At 44.9% G+C, this 21,105-nt stretch overlaps 2 protein-coding genes across 2 annotated transcripts; one reads left to right on the top strand and one right to left on the bottom strand.

Moving 5' to 3' along the window:
• The first annotated feature begins 473 nt into the window (after nt 1–473).
• Nucleotides 474–8,409, top strand: LOC115315011 (maleylacetoacetate isomerase). Its single transcript, XM_042288702.1, has 8 exons — nt 474–623; nt 690–741; nt 890–960; nt 1,324–1,404; nt 2,334–2,411; nt 3,521–3,647; nt 6,615–6,700; nt 8,217–8,409. The coding sequence occupies exons 1-8, from the start codon at nt 612–614 to the stop codon at nt 8,352–8,354; spliced, it is 645 nt and encodes a 214-aa protein (XP_042144636.1). The 5' UTR covers nt 474–611; the 3' UTR covers nt 8,355–8,409.
• A 1,239-nt stretch (nt 8,410–9,648) lies between these two features.
• On the bottom strand, nt 9,649–19,095 carry LOC121834806 (probable maleylacetoacetate isomerase 1). The gene is made up of 5 exons (XM_042288612.1): nt 19,066–19,095; nt 18,365–18,448; nt 17,910–17,986; nt 10,690–10,744; nt 9,649–9,943 (listed from the first exon to the last, which is right to left on the bottom strand). Exons 1-5 carry the CDS (start codon nt 19,093–19,095, stop codon nt 9,797–9,799), a joined length of 393 nt encoding a protein of 130 aa, XP_042144546.1. The 3' UTR covers nt 9,649–9,796.
• Nucleotides 19,096–21,105: the final 2,010 nt, after the last annotated feature.

Here is a 21,105-nt window from a genome sequence, read left to right as displayed (position 1 = left end):
CGGCAAGCGGATCCCTGGTTTGCACCAGTTCTGTTTCTCTGAAATTAGCAGTCTTGGAATTACTTTGTTTTATGAATTATTGGACGTCTTTAAGTTTTAGCAGCAGTCAACTGCATCATAGTGCTACAGCTGTGCGGTGTTAGAGCGGCGACGGCAGATGACGAAGCTTTGGCTTTGATACACAGCCCGCGATAGGTGTACGCTCCTCGAAAACGAAACCGAAATCGAAACCAAGTCCTATAACAACAAATACAAACGGGCTGGTTACGAAACGATTTGTAAACTCTGAAACGGGGAAGATAAAAAAAAAAACAAAAAATAGACGGAACAACACAAAGTTAGGTTTTTTTTATTGTTTCTTTTATCTCTCCCGTCTGCGTTTACCCTTTTACCCGTTCCAGAGTTGAAGAGAGTAACCCGGGGTACTACCGTTTTCGAACGAAAATAGTGAATCCAAGGGACGTCCGACGTTTAGTTTGCAAGTTTGGAACGCACCGAAAAACCCACTGGTTCCTCCTTTCGGTTGTTTACGAAGTCGTCGCTGCCGGTGGTTGTCCTTTGGCACTCGTCCGAAGTTCGTGCGGTCTTTGTATACCTTGTCAACTGCAAGAATGGCATCCAAGGTAATCACTTAAAATATATTCCAAAGCACCCATCCGTGTTGAGCATTTTACTCGCTCTTTTCGCAGCCGATTCTGTACTCTTTTCACCTCAGTTCCTGTGCCTGGCGGGTCAGAATAGGTGAGTTCAACGCGACAACAGAGCTCACGCAATCTAAATCCAAATTACAGGACCTTTAATCGTCTGTACAAACAGGAATGATTTGATCTCTTACTCGAGCTTTTTGTCGCGACTTGCGTTGTTGTTAAAAGGCTTGTCCGTTTTGCAGTCCTTGCGCTGAAGAACGTCGACTACGAATACAAGACCGTCAAATTGATGACACCTGCCGGTGGGGATCAGGTATATGGGGGTTGTTGACGTTGTTGACCCGCAGCTAAAGGCGCGTTTACACCGGCGATCTGCAGCTGTCGCGCGATAACTTTAATCGCCAAAGCGACCATCGCGGAAAAAAGCGACGCCCGTCTTTTTGCGATGCGATGTAGTCGCGGAGCGGCTGAGCCAATCGACGGCGTTCGGAGCGAGAGTTTTCGAGAAGCGACTCGCTCATTGCACACGCTGCGTGACCATCTAATTTTTTTTAATTTTTTTTTATGCGATTTAATTGCATGGCGCGAGTGCTTTCATCGCCGGTGCGAACGAGCTTCTAGGCTTGAACAGAAGCAATACAAACAAAGCTGTCATGCTGGTGTTCATATCCTTCAGTACACAGAGGAATTCAAGAAGCACAACCCAATGTCCCAAGTTCCTGTTCTTGAGGTGGACGGCAAGAACATCAGCCAGTCGGTATGTCGTTTAACGTGTACAACTAAAAATAATGTTTTTTTTTTTTGTTTTTTTTTTTTAGAATGGCATAGGAATTAGGCATGAACATGGGGTAATGTTTTTATTCCAAAAGCCATGCGTTGTATTTTTTTTTTTTAAGTTTCTAGGATTTAAACAAACACACTGGCCATTCCCCAAAAATGCAAGTTGGGTTACAATATATTAAGTAAATAAGAAGCCAAAAGGGAAAACAAAGAAAAAGTATCAGGGGAACTGGCTCGACATGATTCGAAACCTTAAGAGAGGTTCCCTATCCCTATATCGGAAAAGTGAATTTAGAAAAATCACTATAAATATAAGAAACACAGATAACATGGTAACAACCCCGCTTATTTCATCTTTGGACCCAGAAAAACAACAACAAAAACAAACAAAAATATGGGACAGGCATGAGGGGAGTGTTTGTCCTTAGTTTGCCCCCTGCCCCCCCCCCCCCCCCCCTTTTTTTTTTTTTAAATAAACAGTTACTATAAAAAGGAAAGTCCGTCATAATAACGCGCCATAATATTTCAAACAAACAACATTTTCTTTTTCAACACATGCGAGTATTGTCCTCTTTCCTCTAAAAGTAAAACTAAGGCTCCATCTCGGGAAAAGGTGCAAATGGACAATCTGTGTATGTGCGTGTTGCCTTCAAGAAGGTAGGGCGAGCTGGGAAAGAAAGGCCAGTGAAAGGTTCCCCCCCCCTTCGCTCCAGTGCTCCGTCTGCTTCCTCCTCCCCAGCCTTTCTTTCCCTCTCCCTGCCTTCTTGAGTTGCCACGGACTATAGTTTGCTTGTGTTTTTAATAGTAATATCACTTTTCCTTTTTTTGCTTTTTTTTTGCTTTTTTTGCTTAAAAGCATGTCAGATATATGAGCTCAAGGTAAACTGAGCTCGGACACTCTTCCAGGTTGCTATCATGGAGTACTTGGAAGAAACCTATCCCCAACCCAGACTTTTGCCCGCAGACCCTTACCTAAGAGCCAAGGTAATCCCCCTGCATTCTAATGGATTCATTTTTACGCAGTGACGTGCACAGCCATTTCCCCGAAAAGGCCACACGATAGCTACGTTATTGCAGAAACAGCTGGCATAGCAGGTTGGTGTTTTCTAACAGGCGGCTGTGCCACAATCCTAGAACTATATGCAAAATGAATGTCTTATTATCTCGGCCATTATAGCCATTAATTGATGCTTTGAAAAAGTGGGCTTTAGCAATGTATACTTGTAAATTAAAAATAAAATGGCTCAAGTCACGAAATTTTAAAGTAACACAGTCAGCATATTCCGTGCACTGTGCACAGCGCTCCATCTGTGTACTCTTCTCTGTCTTTCGTAATGTTTATCGCACGGTTTGGTGCTTTTTTGTATAATCTGGGTATGAACTTTCGGTTAAAAAAAGCTATAACAGTAAGAATATTCTGTGCACAGTGCTCCGTTTGTGTACTCTTCTGTCTTTCGTAGTTATTATCGCGTTGGTTCTTTGTGTTCTTAAGCAGAATCTCTATCAACTTTCGGCTTAAAAAAAAACTGTCCAAGGATTTTTTTTTAGCAGAATTGTTTATTAGGAAGGCAAGCACCGACGTCATATGCCCGAAGTGTTTTGTTACGCCTCCACTGCCGGAATGCGTCGTGCATCGTTCATTTTTAAGCTGAGATTAGAAGCTCTGCCTTCAGCGCGAGCTTGATGACTTCCGCAGTTCTTCGGTTGCGCGTGTTTGCGCATTCACACTCGTGTTGACAAGGGCAGAAAGCTCGCACTGGAAGCGCGGAGCTTCTGGTCTCAGCTCAAGAATGAACAGAGTATAGTGGGAACTAGTGGGAACCAAGTGGAAACTGTAGGGTCTTCCTTCACTCGCGACGCCGCCTCTGCGGGTCTGCGCAAGCAGGGCACAAGAAGCACGAGCTGTCTCGTGCACTGCCGCCTGCCTCCTCTTCACGCATGCCTGGAACGCTTCGTGAGATTGGTCTGTTGCGCTCGCCCTTCTAGCTTCATCCAGAGTTCAGCGCCCGATAGTCCTTGCTCAGGGAAAGTGCCCTGAAGTGGTGGATGCTGCTGCAGACTGATAACTGCCGGTGTGTCCATCCCTTTCCCAGACGAGGGAAATCACGGAGCTTCTTGTTTCCGGGGTGCAACCGCTGCAGAGCCTAGGCCTCATCCCTAAGCTCGGGAAGGAGGAGTGGCAAAACTGGGCCAAGTTTTACATCACGAAGGGCTTCACAGGTTGGAAGATATTTGTCGGCTCAATGACCTCACACGTAATCTCCTAAGCACGTGTTTACAGCGAGCTGCTGCTCATGCTTTTGCAATTAGAGTATTTCTCTCCATTGAGGTTGTCTTTCTCGCATGACGCCCTGTTGTGAACAGCTCGCCTAATAATGGCAAAAAGGAAATAAGACGCTGAGCAGGATGAATACGGCAGGGCGTTTCTTTCGGATGACTGACCTCCAGGGGTCCATATCACGTGAGCGCATGACGCTTTAGCAAACAGTACTATTTGAGCGAATTAACGTTTTAGCAAATAACAAGAGCGCGCGTTAAACCGCGCGCTCTTGTTATTTGGGGGGATGGGGGGGAGGAAAGCACATGCCCCCCCCCCCCCAGTTCCCAGAGGGGAGGCAGGGCATGTGTTTTGCCCCGCCCCTCTTCGAAACAGGCACCACTGGGCAGGGCAAACGCTGGCCGGCGCCGCCCAAGAGGTGCCAAGGGCACCGCCCCCTGGCCCTGGGGAGGGGGGGGGGGTTCTGTTTTGCCTCCCCCCCTCCATTCGAAAACAAGCTGGTACGCCACGGGTCAGGTCTCAAGTTTTGCCTCCTTGCCACACGAATGCGCAATGGTACCGTGAGCAGTCGTAAGCAAGACACCCCCGCTTGTGCAGGGCACGCGTAGAAGAGCAGTAGGATACACCTGAATGATGAATCTGTCCGGTACTGGCATTTCCCACAACTTTGCAGAGGCATTCCTGACCTCCGAATGAACAAAAATAAAAACTGGTTGAGCCGAACCTGCCTTTAGTCCTGCTTTGGCTGAGCGTGCACTCTCGGAGAGACGCCCAAATACAACCTGAAACTGAGGTGCAGAAAAGGGGAAAAAAAAAACAAAAAACTTTTAGTTGAAGGGACAGACACAGAAGGGAACGTTCCCTTTTGTGTCTGTACCTTCGACTAAAAGTGGGTTTTTTATTGTTTTTTTTTGTTTTTTTTTTCCTTTTCTACGCACCAGTTTTAGGTGTTGAACAATAGGATTTTCTTGCTGTTCTCATTCTGTCAGCTTATGGTTGGTCTGCCATGACGCGGAATTCATTCACGCTGTAGTCGAGATATTTAGCCAGTGCATTACATCGTAATGCTTCCTGCATGTTCAGTGTTTACTCTGTCACACTGGTCATCCCGCCGAAAATAAACGCCCAGAGCAACTAAAAATTTTCGGGAAGCCTGGATGCCTTTATGTGCATGCGTTGTCCCGTATATTTAGTTGTCTTGTGCCAGCATTGCATTGACGAGACGTTTGATAGGATTGCTATTAGATTGCAAATATGTAGAAAGTATGTGCACCTGACCGCCTCAGGGCTTCTCGGTGAACCGTTCAACCAGTTCAACGCTTGTTTCATAAGTAGCGACAAAGGTAATACCGTCAGTACCATGGCACCAGGAAAGAAGTATTTACGTCATTAATTAAATGGGCAAAGTTTTCATGAAGTTTGTAGCACATTTGCGAATTTTTAAGGTGAATTCAATTGTGAATTCAACCAGTTCAACGCTTGTTTCATAAGTAGCGACAAATAACGAGTAATACAGGTAATACCGTCAGTACCATGGCACCAAGAAAGAAGTATTCACGTCATTAATTAAATGGGCAAAGTTTTCATGAAGTTTGTAGCACATTTGCGAATTTTTAAGGTGAATTCAATTGTGAATTCAACCAGTTCAACGCTTGTTTCATAAGTAGCGACAAATAACGAGTAATACAGGTAATACCGTCAGTACCATGGCACCAAGAAAGAAGTATTCACGTCATTAATTAAATGGGCAAAGTTTTCATGAAGTTTGTAGCACATTTGCAAATTTTTAAGGTGAATTCATGAAAACTCAGTTTGAAACTGTGGAATTGGATTTGCGTCCGTAAACTTTGAAGACTTATAACTTAAAACCGGAACTTCCGAACTTTTCAAAATTGTACCTTAAAAAAAAAATTTGAAATTTCAAATTTGGATCTTAATAAATTTGAAATATTCAAAATTTTCGAGCGGTCCATCAAAAAATTAAAAATATTTCAGAAATCTTGACATTTCCGAATTTTTCGAATTCAAACCTCAGTGGGGCTCGAAAGTTGAGAACTTCTTAAATTTGACCTTACCGAGGTGCAAAATTTTCGAAACTTTTAGAACTCGACCTTCGGGAGGTCCGCGGCATCCCTAGCTGCAACCGGTAGTACCTTGAGTTCCCGGCAGCCGCGGACGGATGAGCCCATACCAACGTTACTAAAACACTCAGTTGGGAAACTCCCATAGTGACAGCTTTGAAAAAGTGGCCCCATTCTGTCTCCGAGCACCGAGCTAATGACGAACATAACGCCACCATTTCTCCCGCAGCGGCCACTCAAGGAACTGCACGTGACTTCGATTTTGGCTTTAAGAACAGATACAGCGGAAGAGGTTACAGTAGTGCCACCCCCCGGCGGACGCGCCGCGCCGAACTACCGAAGTTAAAATGCACCTAGGTCGGGACGCGCTACCTGAAGGGCCCGCTGAGGCATGGTTGTAAAAAAACAATATTAATTGTTCCGCAAAACCTTGCGAACTAAAGATGATAAAAACATCACGCGCCCATCATTTGGTACTAAACTCCAATAAATTTCATACGAAAATAGTCTTTTCCGTTTGTTTTTACGCAAAAACAGGCTTTCAAAAAGCTCGAGGTGACCATAGTACAGACAAACGAAAAAGAGTGGCGCTGTTGTCGCATTTAGCTCGGTCTCGGTGGACGCCAGCGGCCCAGGTTTCGACGGCGAGTTTCCCAACTGAGTGTTTTAGTAACGTTGGCCCATACCTACGATTTCCATCTGCTTCCTCTTCCGACTACACATCGCCAACACGCACACACTGGTTAGGGGGCACAAACGGAAAGGCTCGCAAATTCCTGCCGTGAAGAGAGGGTGGAGGGGAGGCAATGAGCGTGTTCTCTCCCACAGCGCTGGAAGCCATCGTGACTGAGACTGCTGGGAAATACTGCGTTGGCGACGAGATCACCCTCGCAGACGCATGTCTGCTCCCCCAGGTGAGGCCCTCGTCCTTTTTGCACATGGCGAAAATCAATTACTCATTTTCTCTGGCTCGCGTTCGTGACATCACTGCCCCCTCCGTGTGACATCATAGTGCCCCGAGTGGCTACCGGTTGGTGCTGTTCTTATTTTTTTTTATTAATCTTAATTTGTTACATCCGAGCCTTGCGGCTCTGTTGTGTTCTACCTCCGCTCTATTAAGCTGATTAAGCATCTTCAAGAAATCATTATTAAGGCGAAAGCCATACTTGTTCCATTGTGCGAAAAAGAGGCGGCGTTGTGCCCGAAAGATGGTCACACCAATACGTCATCAAGCACGCGCCTCATGAATAAAATGCAAAGAAAAGCACAGCAACGCAGATGCTTCGCCACGGAAGCCGTGAAGTCTGCTGGGGCGCCGCGCCTTCACAGAGGGGGAAGAGAGACAGAGACATCGAGAGAGAGAGAGAGGAGTGTGATGTCACTGCCGGAGCGGTGGCGCGCTGCTTGTAGTAATGCTTTGGCATTTCTACGCGTAAACAATGTTTGCATTTTTTTTTTTTGGTTTATGAAAGTTTTTGCACAAGCTTACTGGTGGTCGATCCTGTCTTTGCCGATAGAAACAAATTCGATGGTTCGAGTTTGTTTTTCTTGGTTAGGACTAGTAGGAATGTTCTCATCAACGAGACAGCCGCAGTGGCAATTTATGCGACGTCAGTGCATATATGTCTCAAGCCCACACGTTGACCTACTAAGCGAGGAAATTAAAAAGCTGCCAAATAATTCTACTTTAGACCAATATGATAAGAAGTAAGAGAGGAAGACCCTTTTGTGCGAGGCTCTGTGAAAGCGATGAGTTGAAACCATCCCACGTATCCCCTGCTCGAGATCTCGCCGGACGCCATGTTGACGAACTATTGCCATATGTCTTTCTATGCCCGGAGGCAGTATTGTTTTCCGGCTCCTTGGAGTTTCTTTTGTGTCATGGTCGACTCCGTCTGCCGGAGTAGTTCGGCGACACAAAAGAGCATCGCCTAGTACTCGAATTTTCTACGCACCGGTCTCTAAGACGAGCCGGCGATCGAGAAGATTCGACCCACTTCGGCGGCCATAAAGGCTCCGATCCACCGTGCGGGCGACTCCGACAAGAAACTTGGATGTATGCAACCCGTCCCCGATCGTACACTTACTGAGTTATGTCACCGAAGGAGCCACTTGACATGCTTCAGCATTTCACTAAAAACGACGCCAAAAACTCGGTGTTTAACAAAATGACGAAAGTGGGGGACGCTATTTCTCCAAAATGGCGGAATGCGGCTTACCGGAAGGAAAACAAGCGTTTCGTGGAACCGCCCTGTAGACCGATACGCTGCTTACAAGCAAGTTGGCATTTTCCCGAGTGTGGGCTTTGCGCGTGTACAGAAACCAGATTCGCGTGATGCGCATGCGCAGTGCCGACAGCAGCGCCACCACGGCGGAGTGACGTAGGGGAGTTGTCTGATGCTTTGATGGGTGTCTCGCTTCTGCCCGCAGATGAGCAACGCTCAGCGCTGGGGCATCGACGTCAGCCCTTTCCCGATCCTGGTTCGGATCTGCGCTGCCCTCGAAGCTCACCCGCTCGTCAAAAAGGCACATCCGTCTTGCCAACCGGATGCACAAGCAGATGCTTGAAAGTATACAGCGGTGCCTTAATAAAGCAATAAAAAGATGCGCTGTTCAAACCTAGTCCATCAGACCTGCGTGGATAACAGTTTGATCATTCGCATCCCACTTCAAGCTGTCAAAGTTTACAAACACGAGAATTGACAAAAGACAGACACTAACATTGCGTCATTTTATTTAGGCCAAACAATAAGAACAGTGTGAGAGGAAAGGCGCTCACTCATCGCAGCAAAGTACTCGTGTGTATGTGGTGAGGCGCGAGTACATCACTGGGAAGATATCGCAATATTCAATAATAGCAACACCTCCTATTGGTTGCAGTTTTAAACACTTACCCTCAACTGCATGGCCGGAACCATATGCTTAAAAACAAGCCAGTGCCATCTGTTGAGAAAAAGGAAACGGACATACACGCAACGTTTCACTTGGCGAAATTGCTGTTGGAAGAAACAGAATATCGACAACATGGACGGATTCAGACTGGTTCGCCTCCCTTAAATTAATAACTGCGAATGAAAAGTTTCTCTCCGTTGGTGCACTTGATGCTGGGAAGGCCTGAACAGACTGCACTACAAGAATGAGGTCCGGAAACTCATGCTGGTGCAAGTTCCACCACTCCAGAGGATCAAATTCAGTCTCCTCAATATATATCTTGTAGGCGAAGAAGCCATTTGCAGGCTTCTGCTTTTTTGTGACTTATAGGTTTTTGGTTTTCTTTGCCCAACGAACATTTTCCGCTCTTTCCCTGCCAAACAAGAACACGCTTTCCCGGGACGACTGAGGCTCCTGCATTATTTACTTTTTCTAGGGACAGCAGTTTTGGCGAGATAGAACGTTCTAAAGCAATCTTTCATGGGGATCAAATCTTTATTGACGTAAAGAACATTTTTTCCCCCGATTGGCACCTTTTATCTAAGAGAGTAGTTTGCCCTGCAAATCATTCGATGATGCACGTCATAGTATCACTCACTTATTCAGTCTACACTAGGGGTGTCGCGAACCGGCCGAGGTTCAAGTTTGACCAGGTTCGACTTTTCCGAACTTTTAGTGCAAAGTTCGACGAACCTTGTATTGAGGTTCGACTCGTGTGCGCATGCGCGACAGGCTGGCCAGTTGGCTTCGGATTGGATGGTAATGGCTAAGGGATGAATTAAGGGCAGCGCTGATTGGTTATTTCAGTTAATGCAGTACAAAAAATTAGGTTATTAACTTCTAAAGGGATTAGAATTTTTCATTTTTTATTTCAACTGTTCGTAATATAAAATAACCCTTTGCATAAAAGAAGAAATTCTCCAAACCAAGACATGCTTGTATCAAGGTCTGGCCACACTGTCCACAAAGTCGAACCGGTCGAACCTGGTGAAAAGTCGAAGGTTCGCCGAACCGGTTCGATCCAGTCGAACCCCGAAAGTCGACCTAAAAATCCGGTTTGACAAAATTTCGCGACGCCCCTAATTGTTTATGCGCACGATGGTCGGGTATGGAGTCATGTCGAGCTTGATGTCTTTCACAGTGTCGACTTGAGGCACCAGGCAGACATCGGCCATAGTGATGCTGTCTCCAACGCAGTATTTGCCTGCTGTCTTGCAGCACTGCTTCTAAGGCTGACGAAGGCAAAGAAAGAAAACAAAAATATATCTCCAAAATACCGAAATTTGGATTTCAAAAAAACAATGCTCGAGATGTACGCGGGGACGCTACAGTCCCTACAACACTACTCGTAAGACGATATCTCAAATGGACGGTCGTATTTTTGGAAAAAGAAGTCGAGATTGAACCAGGCCGACGAGGCGCGTGACCGTCAAGATACCTAGTTTCCTCCTCTCTTCGCTTCGCTCCCTCAAAGCCGCGAGGTGGAGAAGACGCGAGGCAGTTCCCTCTCCTTCTCGGAGAAACATGACGTCAACATTCCTGCCAAATGTGCCTGTTTTTTTTTTTTAAACATACAGTCATCCGTTTGAGATATCGCTGTATACGAGTGATGTTTCGGTGTTTCTAGCATCCCGTTGCGCGCTTTTGCCGCGTGTTTTGGGGAATCCAGATTTCGGTTCAGCATCCCTTGCCTCTCTCTAATTTTCCTCCTTACCCTCCTCACTTATCAGGCCAACTGACCACATCACGTGACCGTAGCTAGCCTTCGATTTGATAAAACCTAACGGACGGAGCGCGCGCAAGCCTGCAAGGAATCCTTCTACAATCAACCATCCATCTCACACGTGACATTTCACGCGCACCAATTGCCAGAGAGATCTATACGGTCACGTTGGCCACAACTTCGTTTAAACTTTTTATTATGACTAGGCTTCACCAATATTGCAACGTGCCCCCTGCCCCCTCCTAGTACTTCTAACCGCCTTGGCTGAATCCCAGATGCGATCAGCTGCGCAATGGCGCGGACCCGCGACAGTGTGAAAACAAGATAACGCAACAGCCCAAGAAAACGTTCGTGCATAGCCGCGTACTTCTTGCGTTCCACCGTTCCGTGGACACCAATAATTGAACCTTCTTCAGTCAGTTTCATCTAAAGAGTATACGACCGAAGCGCTCAAGTTTCGCCGCCGACTACAACGCCATTCCAGCCCCTGGCGGGACGCCCGAACCCGAGTGGCTCGTTGTTTTTCGCCTCGCTTCTCCGTCGTACGCGGTCGGATATGACATTCATTGCGATAGAGACGATATAAAAGCCCGGCTAAGCACAAATGTTTCGTTGTTGATCGCAGCAACAACCTCCGATATTGTTGTAGTCAATCCTTAAAATTCTACCGCTCCCCTGAAAAGCCGTGCGAGACTCGAACGGCGCCAAGCCTGGACCACGTCGGTGCTCCGACAAAAGTAAGTCTCTCGTTCGTTGGAAGATCAGTTTTGCTAAATACACGAGAAAACCTAAATGGAATTGGTGTCCGAATAGAAACAGAATGACTACCGAACGCGGGAAAGTCAGTTGACTGGAAATGCATGACGGAATATTTGTTTTTTAGTGCGCGTCTGTCGCTTCCCTCGAGGTGTTTGACGAGGCTTCGGTCGCTATGTTGGATCCCTTTGGCACGGATATTTCAACTATAATCACTGGCAGGGTGAGAACGGCAGGGAGAAGCTTTAGTTCCTCCAGCACTAGCTTCCAACCTTCGACAGGGTTTCTATCTCGCGACCGTCGAGCGTTCACGTGCAGCCACATCGCAGCGAAGAGCAACGAAGACGTGCTAGAGCTCGGCCGTTCACAAGACACGCCCTGCATGCCTTTTTGACTTTGTCAGCATATGTCTAGCTAGGGGAGGGGCTTTTGGGGGTTGCGAGTGCAGCTTTCTTCTGCCGTGTGTGTTTCTTAATCGCTGTTCCCGTTTTTTTAGCTGTTTATAGCCATAATATACGACGCTATAATACACGCATGCATCCCCCCCCCCCCCCCCTTTCCCACACAACACACACAAGGAATGCACCTCCAAACCGCCTCAACCAGCCAGCCACCCGCCCCCCCCCCCCCCTTTTTTTTTAAATAAAAAGAAACCCTGATTATGTTTTTACTTGCTAGAGACAATAATCGTTTCTATTATTTCGTGTTGATTTTCTACTCATCACACCAGAGATCTTATATTATTGATTTATTTTTCAGTGGGGGTGGTTCAGTTTTGATTCCGCCAACGTCAGCGGGGATGTGCAGCGTGCACTTCATGAACACCTGCAAGGACAACGCTCAGGTTCATCCTGCAACAAGTTACTAGACGAGATGCCAGCTGAGATAAAGACTAATTGCAGGGAACCTACCAACCCTGTAATTGCTCGTGAATGATTCTTAGTTAATTTAAATTAATTTTCACCCCCTCGCTCGAAGATACTCATCTATTTTGCATTCTCTATATGTGCCCGGTTCTTAGCCTGTTAAAAGTATTGTTAGTTGATTGGCAACTTCTGTCTTTGAGTTACATGTTTTGGTTTAGTCTGTACCTCAAGATTCAGTATAGCTTGGCTAAAGATGGATAAGCTTAGGTGACGACTGCTTTCTCACGAACTGGGAGACATCTTTCGTGAGATCTGGAATATGAACAGCTGATCTGCCGTGCAAGATCCCTGAAGTAGTCGGGGTTCTCGGCCCTACAATTTCTTGGACAGTCCTTGCTTCTCGAGATGTGTACATCATCTACAAGTATCCTGCCGGCCATACTTCGAGTCTGCTCCAATGTTACCGTGTTAAGAGCATGAGAAGAATTTTTATATTGTCACAAGGTTGTGTGTTTACCTACTCGTGGTTGTGATAAAACTCAATAAACATCTTTTTCACTGTCAACAAAACATTTCTGAAAGCGTTGCATTATGTTGCTGTACCATATTTTCCAGGCTAGCGTTGCATTATGTTGCTGTACCATATTTTCCAGACTATAGTCTGCAGGGGCAAATTTGGGGTAAAAAGAGTTTGCTTAGATTGTGCACATACGGTGCATCGTCCGCACCTGGTGCTTAGTCGTCACGAATATCCTCTCATAGACACAAAGAAGCTGGTATTATACGTAAATTATCATTTACGTACTCTTTCATTCACCAAATCAGTCGTCTCGTCATAATCAACGATATTGAAAAACAAAAATTTTGCATAGTCCGCACAGCCTAAGATTCCAACTTTTAAAAGTATAGCCCGGAAATTACGGTACATTCCTGGAAACGCTCGAAAACATGCCACGAAAAACTTTATTCAGTGAAGCAGCAATTAAACACTGGCATGCATAGATTATGTTTCTAGAAAATAAAAGTTGTTCTACTGATGACAACCTATCATGTGTCACTGGTGTTTCCTTTGCTCCACAACATTTTCCTCCTAAAATGTCCCACACAGTAAAGTATGAATCAAGCCCCCAGCCAATATCTGGAAATCTTGCATGTGGACTGGACAACTTGAACCTGAAAGAGAAATGAAGTTTTTTATGAATCCATCCAACTGAACATTGTCATGAAAATTCGACTAAAATTATGTGCAGTCATATGCATAGCAGACATTTATGCTGGAGATTTAGTCTAGGCTAGCCTCTTTTCGTTTTCAACTGTTTTGCCCCTCTTTCTGACAGAATCTCGCGGCACATTATTGCTCATACTCGCAGAAAAAGAACCATTAATCAGCAGGAGCAGGTCCCAGTAACTGCAACCTACTGCCTCAGTGAAGTGGGACAAAAAAACCTGATAATAAATCTACGAAGCGTTTGTTCAGGTCGTGCCCTGGTGTTTTAGTTCCCTACTGCTGAGGCAGGCTGATGCAGGAAGAGTGTTTAACAATGCTAATAAAATTACGAGCGTCGGCACAATGCTCGCACCGGTCCGCGACTCCAGCCCAGCGAGGACGTGCAGTCTCAACTGTACGCGGGGGCTTATCTCTTCCCGGAATTATCACCCTATGCCCGCATGATCCCCGACACGTAAATATTTCTTCGACGTGGGCGAGCCCGAAAAGCTATCCTACTCGTAGCCTCTAGTGCGAGAACGTAGTCTGCCGGTGGTTCAGCGACCGAAAAATAGTATCCCGACGTCGTCTAACAGGACTCACGAGAACAGTGGTTTATTGTGATCAGTAATCTTAAAGGCACAATGTTATTACAGCGCAAAATTTAAACAAGGGACGCTCACCTGTAAAGTTATCTCGTAGACGCCGCACGGGCGACACGACCGTACTTGCGAGGCGGACCCGACTCGTTGGCGGGGAAATCAACCGCTTTCTCGGTGGAAGATGCGTGTTATTGAAGCTTCTCTATCGTTTCTTGACTCACCATGAGAAATAACTCTCGCACGCTTTCTATCTTTCTCTAAATCTTCACTGTACGCTCGAAACACCTGCGACGCCAATGCAACGCTACGAACACGACCGACGCGACACGACCATGTGTTGTACTGCGGTGGCGCTACCATCGCAATTTCGAAGCGCCCCCTGGTTGGGCGAATCGATTCTATAGGGTTTAAATGGCATCACGCCCCAACGATTACGCAGTCTGCCGATTGGTCAAGAGGCCACTGAGCGCATTGAAACTGCGAGGACATTGGTACGCGACACCGCCGGTCGTTCTCCTCTACGCCGAGTCAACGGCTGGTGTTCAGGGAGCTTTGCGAGACAGATAAGAGCGTTTCAACGAACTATTTTTGAGCACCATCTCGACCGTTTGTTTGTATGGCAGGCCGCGCGTGCGTCGATTGTCTTCCAACACGATAGCTCGGACAAGAGCGAGAACTGGGACCTCTCCCGAGCGATGCAGTGCTTACCGAATGCGCTTTTTGCTGTAGTCACCGGCAGGGTGAGAACGGCCTGGCGTGTCTTTGGAACATTCGGCCTCCAGCTCGCGCTCGTGCTCCTCAAGCGCGCTCGTTCCGTTTTCTCCGCCCTTTGTGCCCTGGCTTTAAACATCGGATAATGGAACATCCGCTGCACCGCTAAATATCAGACTAAGGAATGTCAGTTGCCATAATTAAATATTAATAAAATACAATGTAGCCAAGCACAAGTGTTCTCAGTCAAAATGAATTTAACCGCTGCATTCGAACACACAAATAAGCAGTATATTCTTTGCAGCGAAGCCGGCCTGCGGAAACTGCGTTTGGCCGTTCAGAGAACGTGGGAGCGAATTCGATCACTTCTTGAGAAGATACAACAAGAAAAGGGGGAAATCGCATCAAGCCAATTGAAAGTTCATATGATCGGCAGCAATAATAATAAAAAAATTGAACGAAATAATAAATGGCCTTTTTGGATAAAGTGGGTAGAAAATATCAATTAATTTTATTTTCGACAATATTTCAAATTTTATATAAAAAATTTGGTGAAAATAAAATAAACTAAACTTATGCCCGTCGATATTCCATGTATAGGGCTACACCAGCATAGTATTTGGTGAGCGACAAATATAATAACTCATGAGTTACAAGGCTCTGAAGTTGTCACCGTATTGTCACGTGGGAGCGATTTCGATCACTTCTAGAGAAGATACAACAAAAAAGGGGGAAATCGCATCAAGCCAATTTAAAGTTAATATGATCGGCAGCAATAATAAAAAAATTGAACGAAATAAAAAATGGCGTTTTTTGATAAAGTGAGTTCAACATATCGGTTAATTTCATTTTTCGTGATATTTCAAATTTTATATAAAAAATTCAGTGAAAATAAAAGAAACAAACCTTATGCCCGTCGATAGCCCATGTATAGGGCTACACCCGCATAGTATTTAATTAGTGACAAATATAATAAATCATGAGTTACAAGGCTCTGAAGATGTCATCTGATCGTCAAAGAGACGAGGTTTGGCATTTTTTACCTCAATAAACAAAACTACAAAAGTATTTTCCTTTAAACTAAAAAATAGTCCAAATAACATACAAGAGCACAAAAAATTACTGTGAGTTTTGTATGCTTCCCGTATTCATACCAGCGTACAGAACTGGGTAGAAAAATCACGGAGTAAAAAACAGATTTTCACCCTGCTCCACTCAATAATTTTTTGTGAAGCGAAATATTTTTTTAAAAAAATTTGGAAAGCGGTTTTGTTCTTTCCAGAAATGGGGCAATTACATATATAAAAAAAAATCAAAAGACCCACCCCGACAAGCGTGTTCGATTTCAAATGAAACTACCCATATACTATATATACACACAGTGTATACGGCACGAGGAAAATGCCAGCACACACGAGAAATAGCAGTCAGTTGAGTTGATTTCATTAAACCAGTCTTTCGCAGGAATCGTAGAAGCGCGCTGATTACCTTGTTTTAGTTATCGCCTGACGCCCCTTGATCATGTTTTATACTTAAGGCTCCTATTAGTGTGACAATTTGTGATAATTATTGTATGATAATTGTGATAATTATTTTATGCAACTGCACGCAATATGTTTGATGTCATAAAGTATTGAACATATTGGGAATGTGAGGGAGTCAATTCGACCAATCACTGACGATATTTCCTAGTGTAAGCCACATTGTGGCGTAGCCGGTGTATTACAGTTTCATCTCCTCTATTCAAGTTTCTCGGAATTCGAAATGTCATATCTAAGTCAATATTTTTTTTGGTTTGTTTTAGGTATGTGTAATAACAGCATAAAACTCTTCATGGCGCTGATGAAATATCGTTTCTAATCTTTCGGATTATGTAGTTGGCATCAGATCTCGATAGAGGAATTTTGAGATCGAATTTATTTGCTTGAGCCTCCCTAACAGCCCTATCCGCATAGACGTTCGCAGGTATACCACTATGACCAGGAATCCACTGTAACACACTGGTATGTTCCCAAGTCATGATACTGTGGCAACGTTGTAGGATATCAAAACTCAAAAATTCGGGCTATCTTTTTTTTTTTTTTTGTTACACAGCGTTTACAGCAGATTTAGAGTCCACAAAATATTTTTTGTCAAGTATTTTTTTTTTGGATTTTGAGTCTTGATGTAGTTAACAGCTACACGGATCGCCGCAAGTTCAGTTGCTGTCGACCGAACGCTCATATTCGCCGCCCAAATGTAGCGCTAAAGGTCCGAACCAGACGCCAAAGTTTCAACGCTAACCGTCATCTTGTCCAAAAGTTTAAAAGTAATTTCCTAAAAAAATAATGAGAAAATGGGGGCCAATTTTTGCCCGTTTTCGGTAGCTGGTGCCACAGAGCTCCATGTATTCAATAGGTCCGTCGGTCGCCATTTTCCCCTTGAAAATTTGGAAAAATCACTTAGAACTCTCCACTAAGATACGGGTTAATGCTGAAACTTTGGCGTCTCGTTCGGACCTCTATAGGGCTAAATTTGGGCGGAGAATGGGCATTCGGCATTGCGTAGTTTATTTTTGCAGTGAAAAAACAAAACGAAAAAAAAAAAAACATGTAAATTATTGTTGGGAGACACCCTGTAGTACATACTTCGAATGTGTGCCCAAACAATGACCGACTCGGATGATTAGCGAGGCATGCTAATGCGGACCGCAAACTCGTCTGCTTCTTTTGCAGGGGTTATGGTGACGTCACAACGCCGAGCTTCGATTGGCTCTGATTGAAGGATAGTGGGTAGACCTCAAGGCAGCTTGCTTTGAGGTCTACCCACTATCCTTCAATCGGAGCCAATCAGAAATCGGCATCATTGTGACGTCACCGGAACGTATGTGCAAGAAGCAGACGACTTGCTCTCCGCAAACACTTTATCTCACGTAAAGCACGTGACAATCTTACCAAAGAAGCGACTGGGTAAACCAAGCAGTTGGACAAGAGGGGGAAGGAGGAATGGCATCTCTTATCCGGGACCCCCTTTTGTATGGTCCAGACGTACCGCTTTGTCCTTGAGACCGCGGCCTTCGCCGTTTGCCGAGATATGGTTATATGGTGAACCAAAGAATAGATGGTGCGCATTTTTGAAAAGAGTCTATCGAGCAGAACAAATCTACTTTATGAATTAGAAAAAAAAAAAAATAGCATGGTCCCTTTCAGCGATCCGGGTTGGACAATGACGAGACTCGGAGTTATTTGTGCTTCTCTGCGGCTTTCTGCGAAGTTTGTTTTTAACTTTGGGATATGTTTTGACATGAAAAATTTCACATTCTGAGTATTAACGGCTTTCCAACCGAGCTTTGCCCGTAGAACGATATTTTGCGGTAGCAGCCTGAGTTCTGAATACTTCTCTTCGATGTACTCGATAATCGCGAGCTACAATAAAAAAAAAACTGTATTTCTCTTTTTTCGAGAAGGCAAAGAGAGAAAGAAGAAAGAGAAGGTAAACCAGTTTTAGCGAAGCACTGAAAGCGATTTGGAAAGTTTTGAAATTAACATGCTTCACGATGGCGAGATATATCGGGGTGCGCTGATAAACACAGGAAAATCATAACGCGTCGTCAACTGCAAACGTTGATACTCTCTTCGAGTACGGCACATCAGTTCATTGTTCAGAAACAAGCGCGTCTTCCCAGAGGGAAACTGGAGGAAGACTCTGCTTTTTTCTAAAGAAGGAATCGCATCCTACAAGTCAGCGCCATCGTCTTGGCGAGACATCAAGAAGTTTGACTTAACGAGGTATACGCCTATTACCGATTGCGAGAGTGTTTCGCCGCCGATTTCGAGCACAGGTAGTACCTCTCGCAATGGGTTATTCTCCGTGAATTCCGGGGTCACCTGTTGCGTGAAACGGAATCACATAACACGCTTTGATTGATGGTTCGATCTATAGAGCGGACACGTACATACGTGTTACTGGAATAAAGTAACTAAAATACCGCTACTCGTTACCCAATGAAAAAGTTGACTAAGTGCGTTACTTGTTGCTGCGATTGGAACGGAACGCGTTACCTCAGCTCGAAAAGTAACGCGATATTTTTTGTCGTTGCTCCGAATGTGCCGTCTTTATTAAGCAGTAGCCGCTTCTAACATTTGTCGTTGTTGTTATTTCCTCGCTTTTTTTTTTTGCGTTCATTCGGGGACAAACTGTGGTATACTCACTTACCTTGTGCGCGCCTCCTTGTATCTAGCGCTTTCTCGTCGTGTATATTACGGGCGTGAACTGGAATGAGAACTAGGTTGGATTATACTTGAGTCGTACGCGTTCCCCTCCACAAGTAACTGAACACCCTTATTCCTTACTTCACCAAAACGTAACGAAGGTACCCTACTCGTTTCTTCTGTTAAAAAGTAACTGGGTTGTTACTTCGTTACAGCAAAATGTAACTAGGTGCAAGTAACGCGTTGTTTGAAGCGCATCGCTTGTAACGCATTGCTTGTAACCCGTTACGTACAGGTCTGTGCAAGGGTGCCTCCGGCCGCATGCAGTCAGCTCCAATTTGAGGCACTCTTGGTCGGGCATTAACCCATCTCGTCGCTTCATTGGGGGGGGGGGGGGGGGGGGGGGGTAATTTTAAAGTGAGGTACGTACACGCTTCGACTTGCTATCCATTAAATAAGTCTACATGTCGTACCGGACTGGCGCTTTAAAAGCGGTTCCCAGATTCCTTCTTTCCATTTCCTCTCGCTCACTTCTCTCCTCCTCTCCTCACAGGAGCGGGTCTCCGAGCTACTACCCGCAGAAAGGAGGAAGGTCTCTTTTTTTCTCGAATGGAAAGGAGGAATTGAAGGAGGTTTTCATCCTTTCTGCGTGTTCGTCGGCCTTGAATAAAAAGCTGAATGTGTTCCTGAAAAAAAAAAAAAAAAGAGTTAGAGTGGAATTCTAAAGTACTTTTAACTCGTTTTCCCCGAAGATGTAACTAAACGCGAGAAAACAGGAACTGCCTCCGACCAGTCGTTACGTCATATAAGGAGATATTTAGACCGCCAAGGCGCGTGTCGCTCGCAATGTTGTAGCCGTTACCGAAAAAGAAAAAAAGTAACGAAATACGTTGCTCGTTAGTCGCACAATAAAGCAGCGCGTTACCGAACTTCGTTACATCATTTTAAAAGGAACGCGCTACCGTTACCGATAAAATGTAACGCACGTTACTTTTGCGTTACTTTCTATTTATAAATTAACAGTAACAGTTTCTTTTTTTCTTTTTTTGGCGACAGCATTTTTGGACATTGTGACAAAGGGCGGCGTTGGGGTTTTTCTAAAGTGAGACTTTTTGCGTGAGGACAAGGCGGGCCAAATTTTGAAGGCGCGTGGAATGACTGCAATAATTATTGACTCGGCGCCTATACTCATTTCAGCTGAAGAATACGGACGCAGTTCGCGCTACGAGCACAAACAACGAGCTCAATCAAGCAGCCTGAAAGGTGCAAGTCACTGGGCCTTTTTTGTTTATGACTGATTCAGCGACGATAGAACACGTACAGAAACAGGAGGAGCACAAAGGTGGTGTTCTTTTGACGCTGTCTGTTCGGTCCTATCAGCTCGTAGCGTCGGCTGCGCCTGTACTTAAGGGACAAGGACAGAGGAAGAACAGACACCACAGAGCGCTAACTTTCAACTGGTTTATTTCAAGAGCTTCAGCGTAGATACACACTGCGTCACCGCACATCTCAACCAATCCGTGGCCCCACCACTGACCGCAAGTACACGAATACCTCTGTCAGACGGGCTAGTTTAGTGTCACTACAAGCGAGTGCACTTCAACCCGTCGAAACGCACTCCGAGTGTGTTGGTGCTACCTGGGAAAACTTAGTGTCACTCCAAAATGATGGCAATGAAGATGGGTAAAGTAATTGGCACGCAAAATATTACAGTGCATACGCATATTTTTTTTTATAAATAACTTCGTCGTCTTATTACAAACACGTTACCACGGACCGTTGCGCTAAGTCACGGGCTTTAATCCAAATTTAAATCCACTTTGATGACTATGATCAGCCATTTGGCTGATCATGGTCATAGAATCATAGTCATAGAATAGCCGTATGGAATATTGTATTTGTTGAAAAAATCAGTGCTGATATTTGTACATTCTCGCTGCCTTTTGTCGCTCATAATTTTAATGTGAAATAGTGAACTGCGTGTCTTTTCATGGGTTTTGGGGGTATTTAGATGATTAATTGCTTTAACATTATTCCTCGCCCAAGAATAACAAAATAAATCAAAATTTTTCGATATGTTCAGAAAACGTATAAATTAAGAAACGCTGTTATCACAACGAAAACCCAAACACGAAATCCGGGTCAGATAGCTGGAGTGTGCGTGTTTTTAATGCAACGTATGACGCATAGGACTTTAATTGCATCCAGTGTTTGACTATCTTGATAACGATGTCAGAGTTTTTGACATGCTAAAAAGAAAACAAAATCATACCTTTATGGAAAAAATATTATGGTTAAATGGCGTATTTCTGTGATTCTGGGGTTAATGGGGG

This window comes from Ixodes scapularis, unplaced genomic scaffold (assembly GCF_016920785.2).
Source record: "Ixodes scapularis isolate PalLabHiFi unplaced genomic scaffold, ASM1692078v2 PGA_scaffold10__122_contigs__length_95168666, whole genome shotgun sequence".
Classification (NCBI taxonomy): Eukaryota; Metazoa; Arthropoda; class Arachnida; order Ixodida; family Ixodidae; genus Ixodes; species Ixodes scapularis.
The sequence above is the reverse complement of the archived record's forward strand: the minus strand, read 5'-3'. Positions and strand labels throughout refer to the sequence as shown.

Excerpts from the sequence above, each read along its gene's own strand:
- LOC121834806 (XM_042288612.1), bottom strand. The coding sequence starts at position 19,095 with ATGCGGCCGGAGGCACCCTTGCACAGACCT. Across the intron at positions 17,987-18,364 it reads GCGAAACACTCTCGCAATCG|CTCGCGATTATCGAGTACAT; the intron begins GTAATAGGCGTA and ends TTTTTATTGTAG. Across the intron at positions 9,944-10,689 it reads TTCAGCCAAGGCGGTTAGAA|AAGCAGTGCTGCAAGACAGC; the intron begins GTACTAGGAGGG and ends CGTCAGCCTTAG.
- LOC115315011 (XM_042288702.1), top strand. Across the intron at positions 2,412-3,520 it reads ACCCTTACCTAAGAGCCAAG|ACGAGGGAAATCACGGAGCT; the intron begins GTAATCCCCCTG and ends TCCCTTTCCCAG. Across the intron at positions 6,701-8,216 it reads ACGCATGTCTGCTCCCCCAG|ATGAGCAACGCTCAGCGCTG; the intron begins GTGAGGCCCTCG and ends TTCTGCCCGCAG.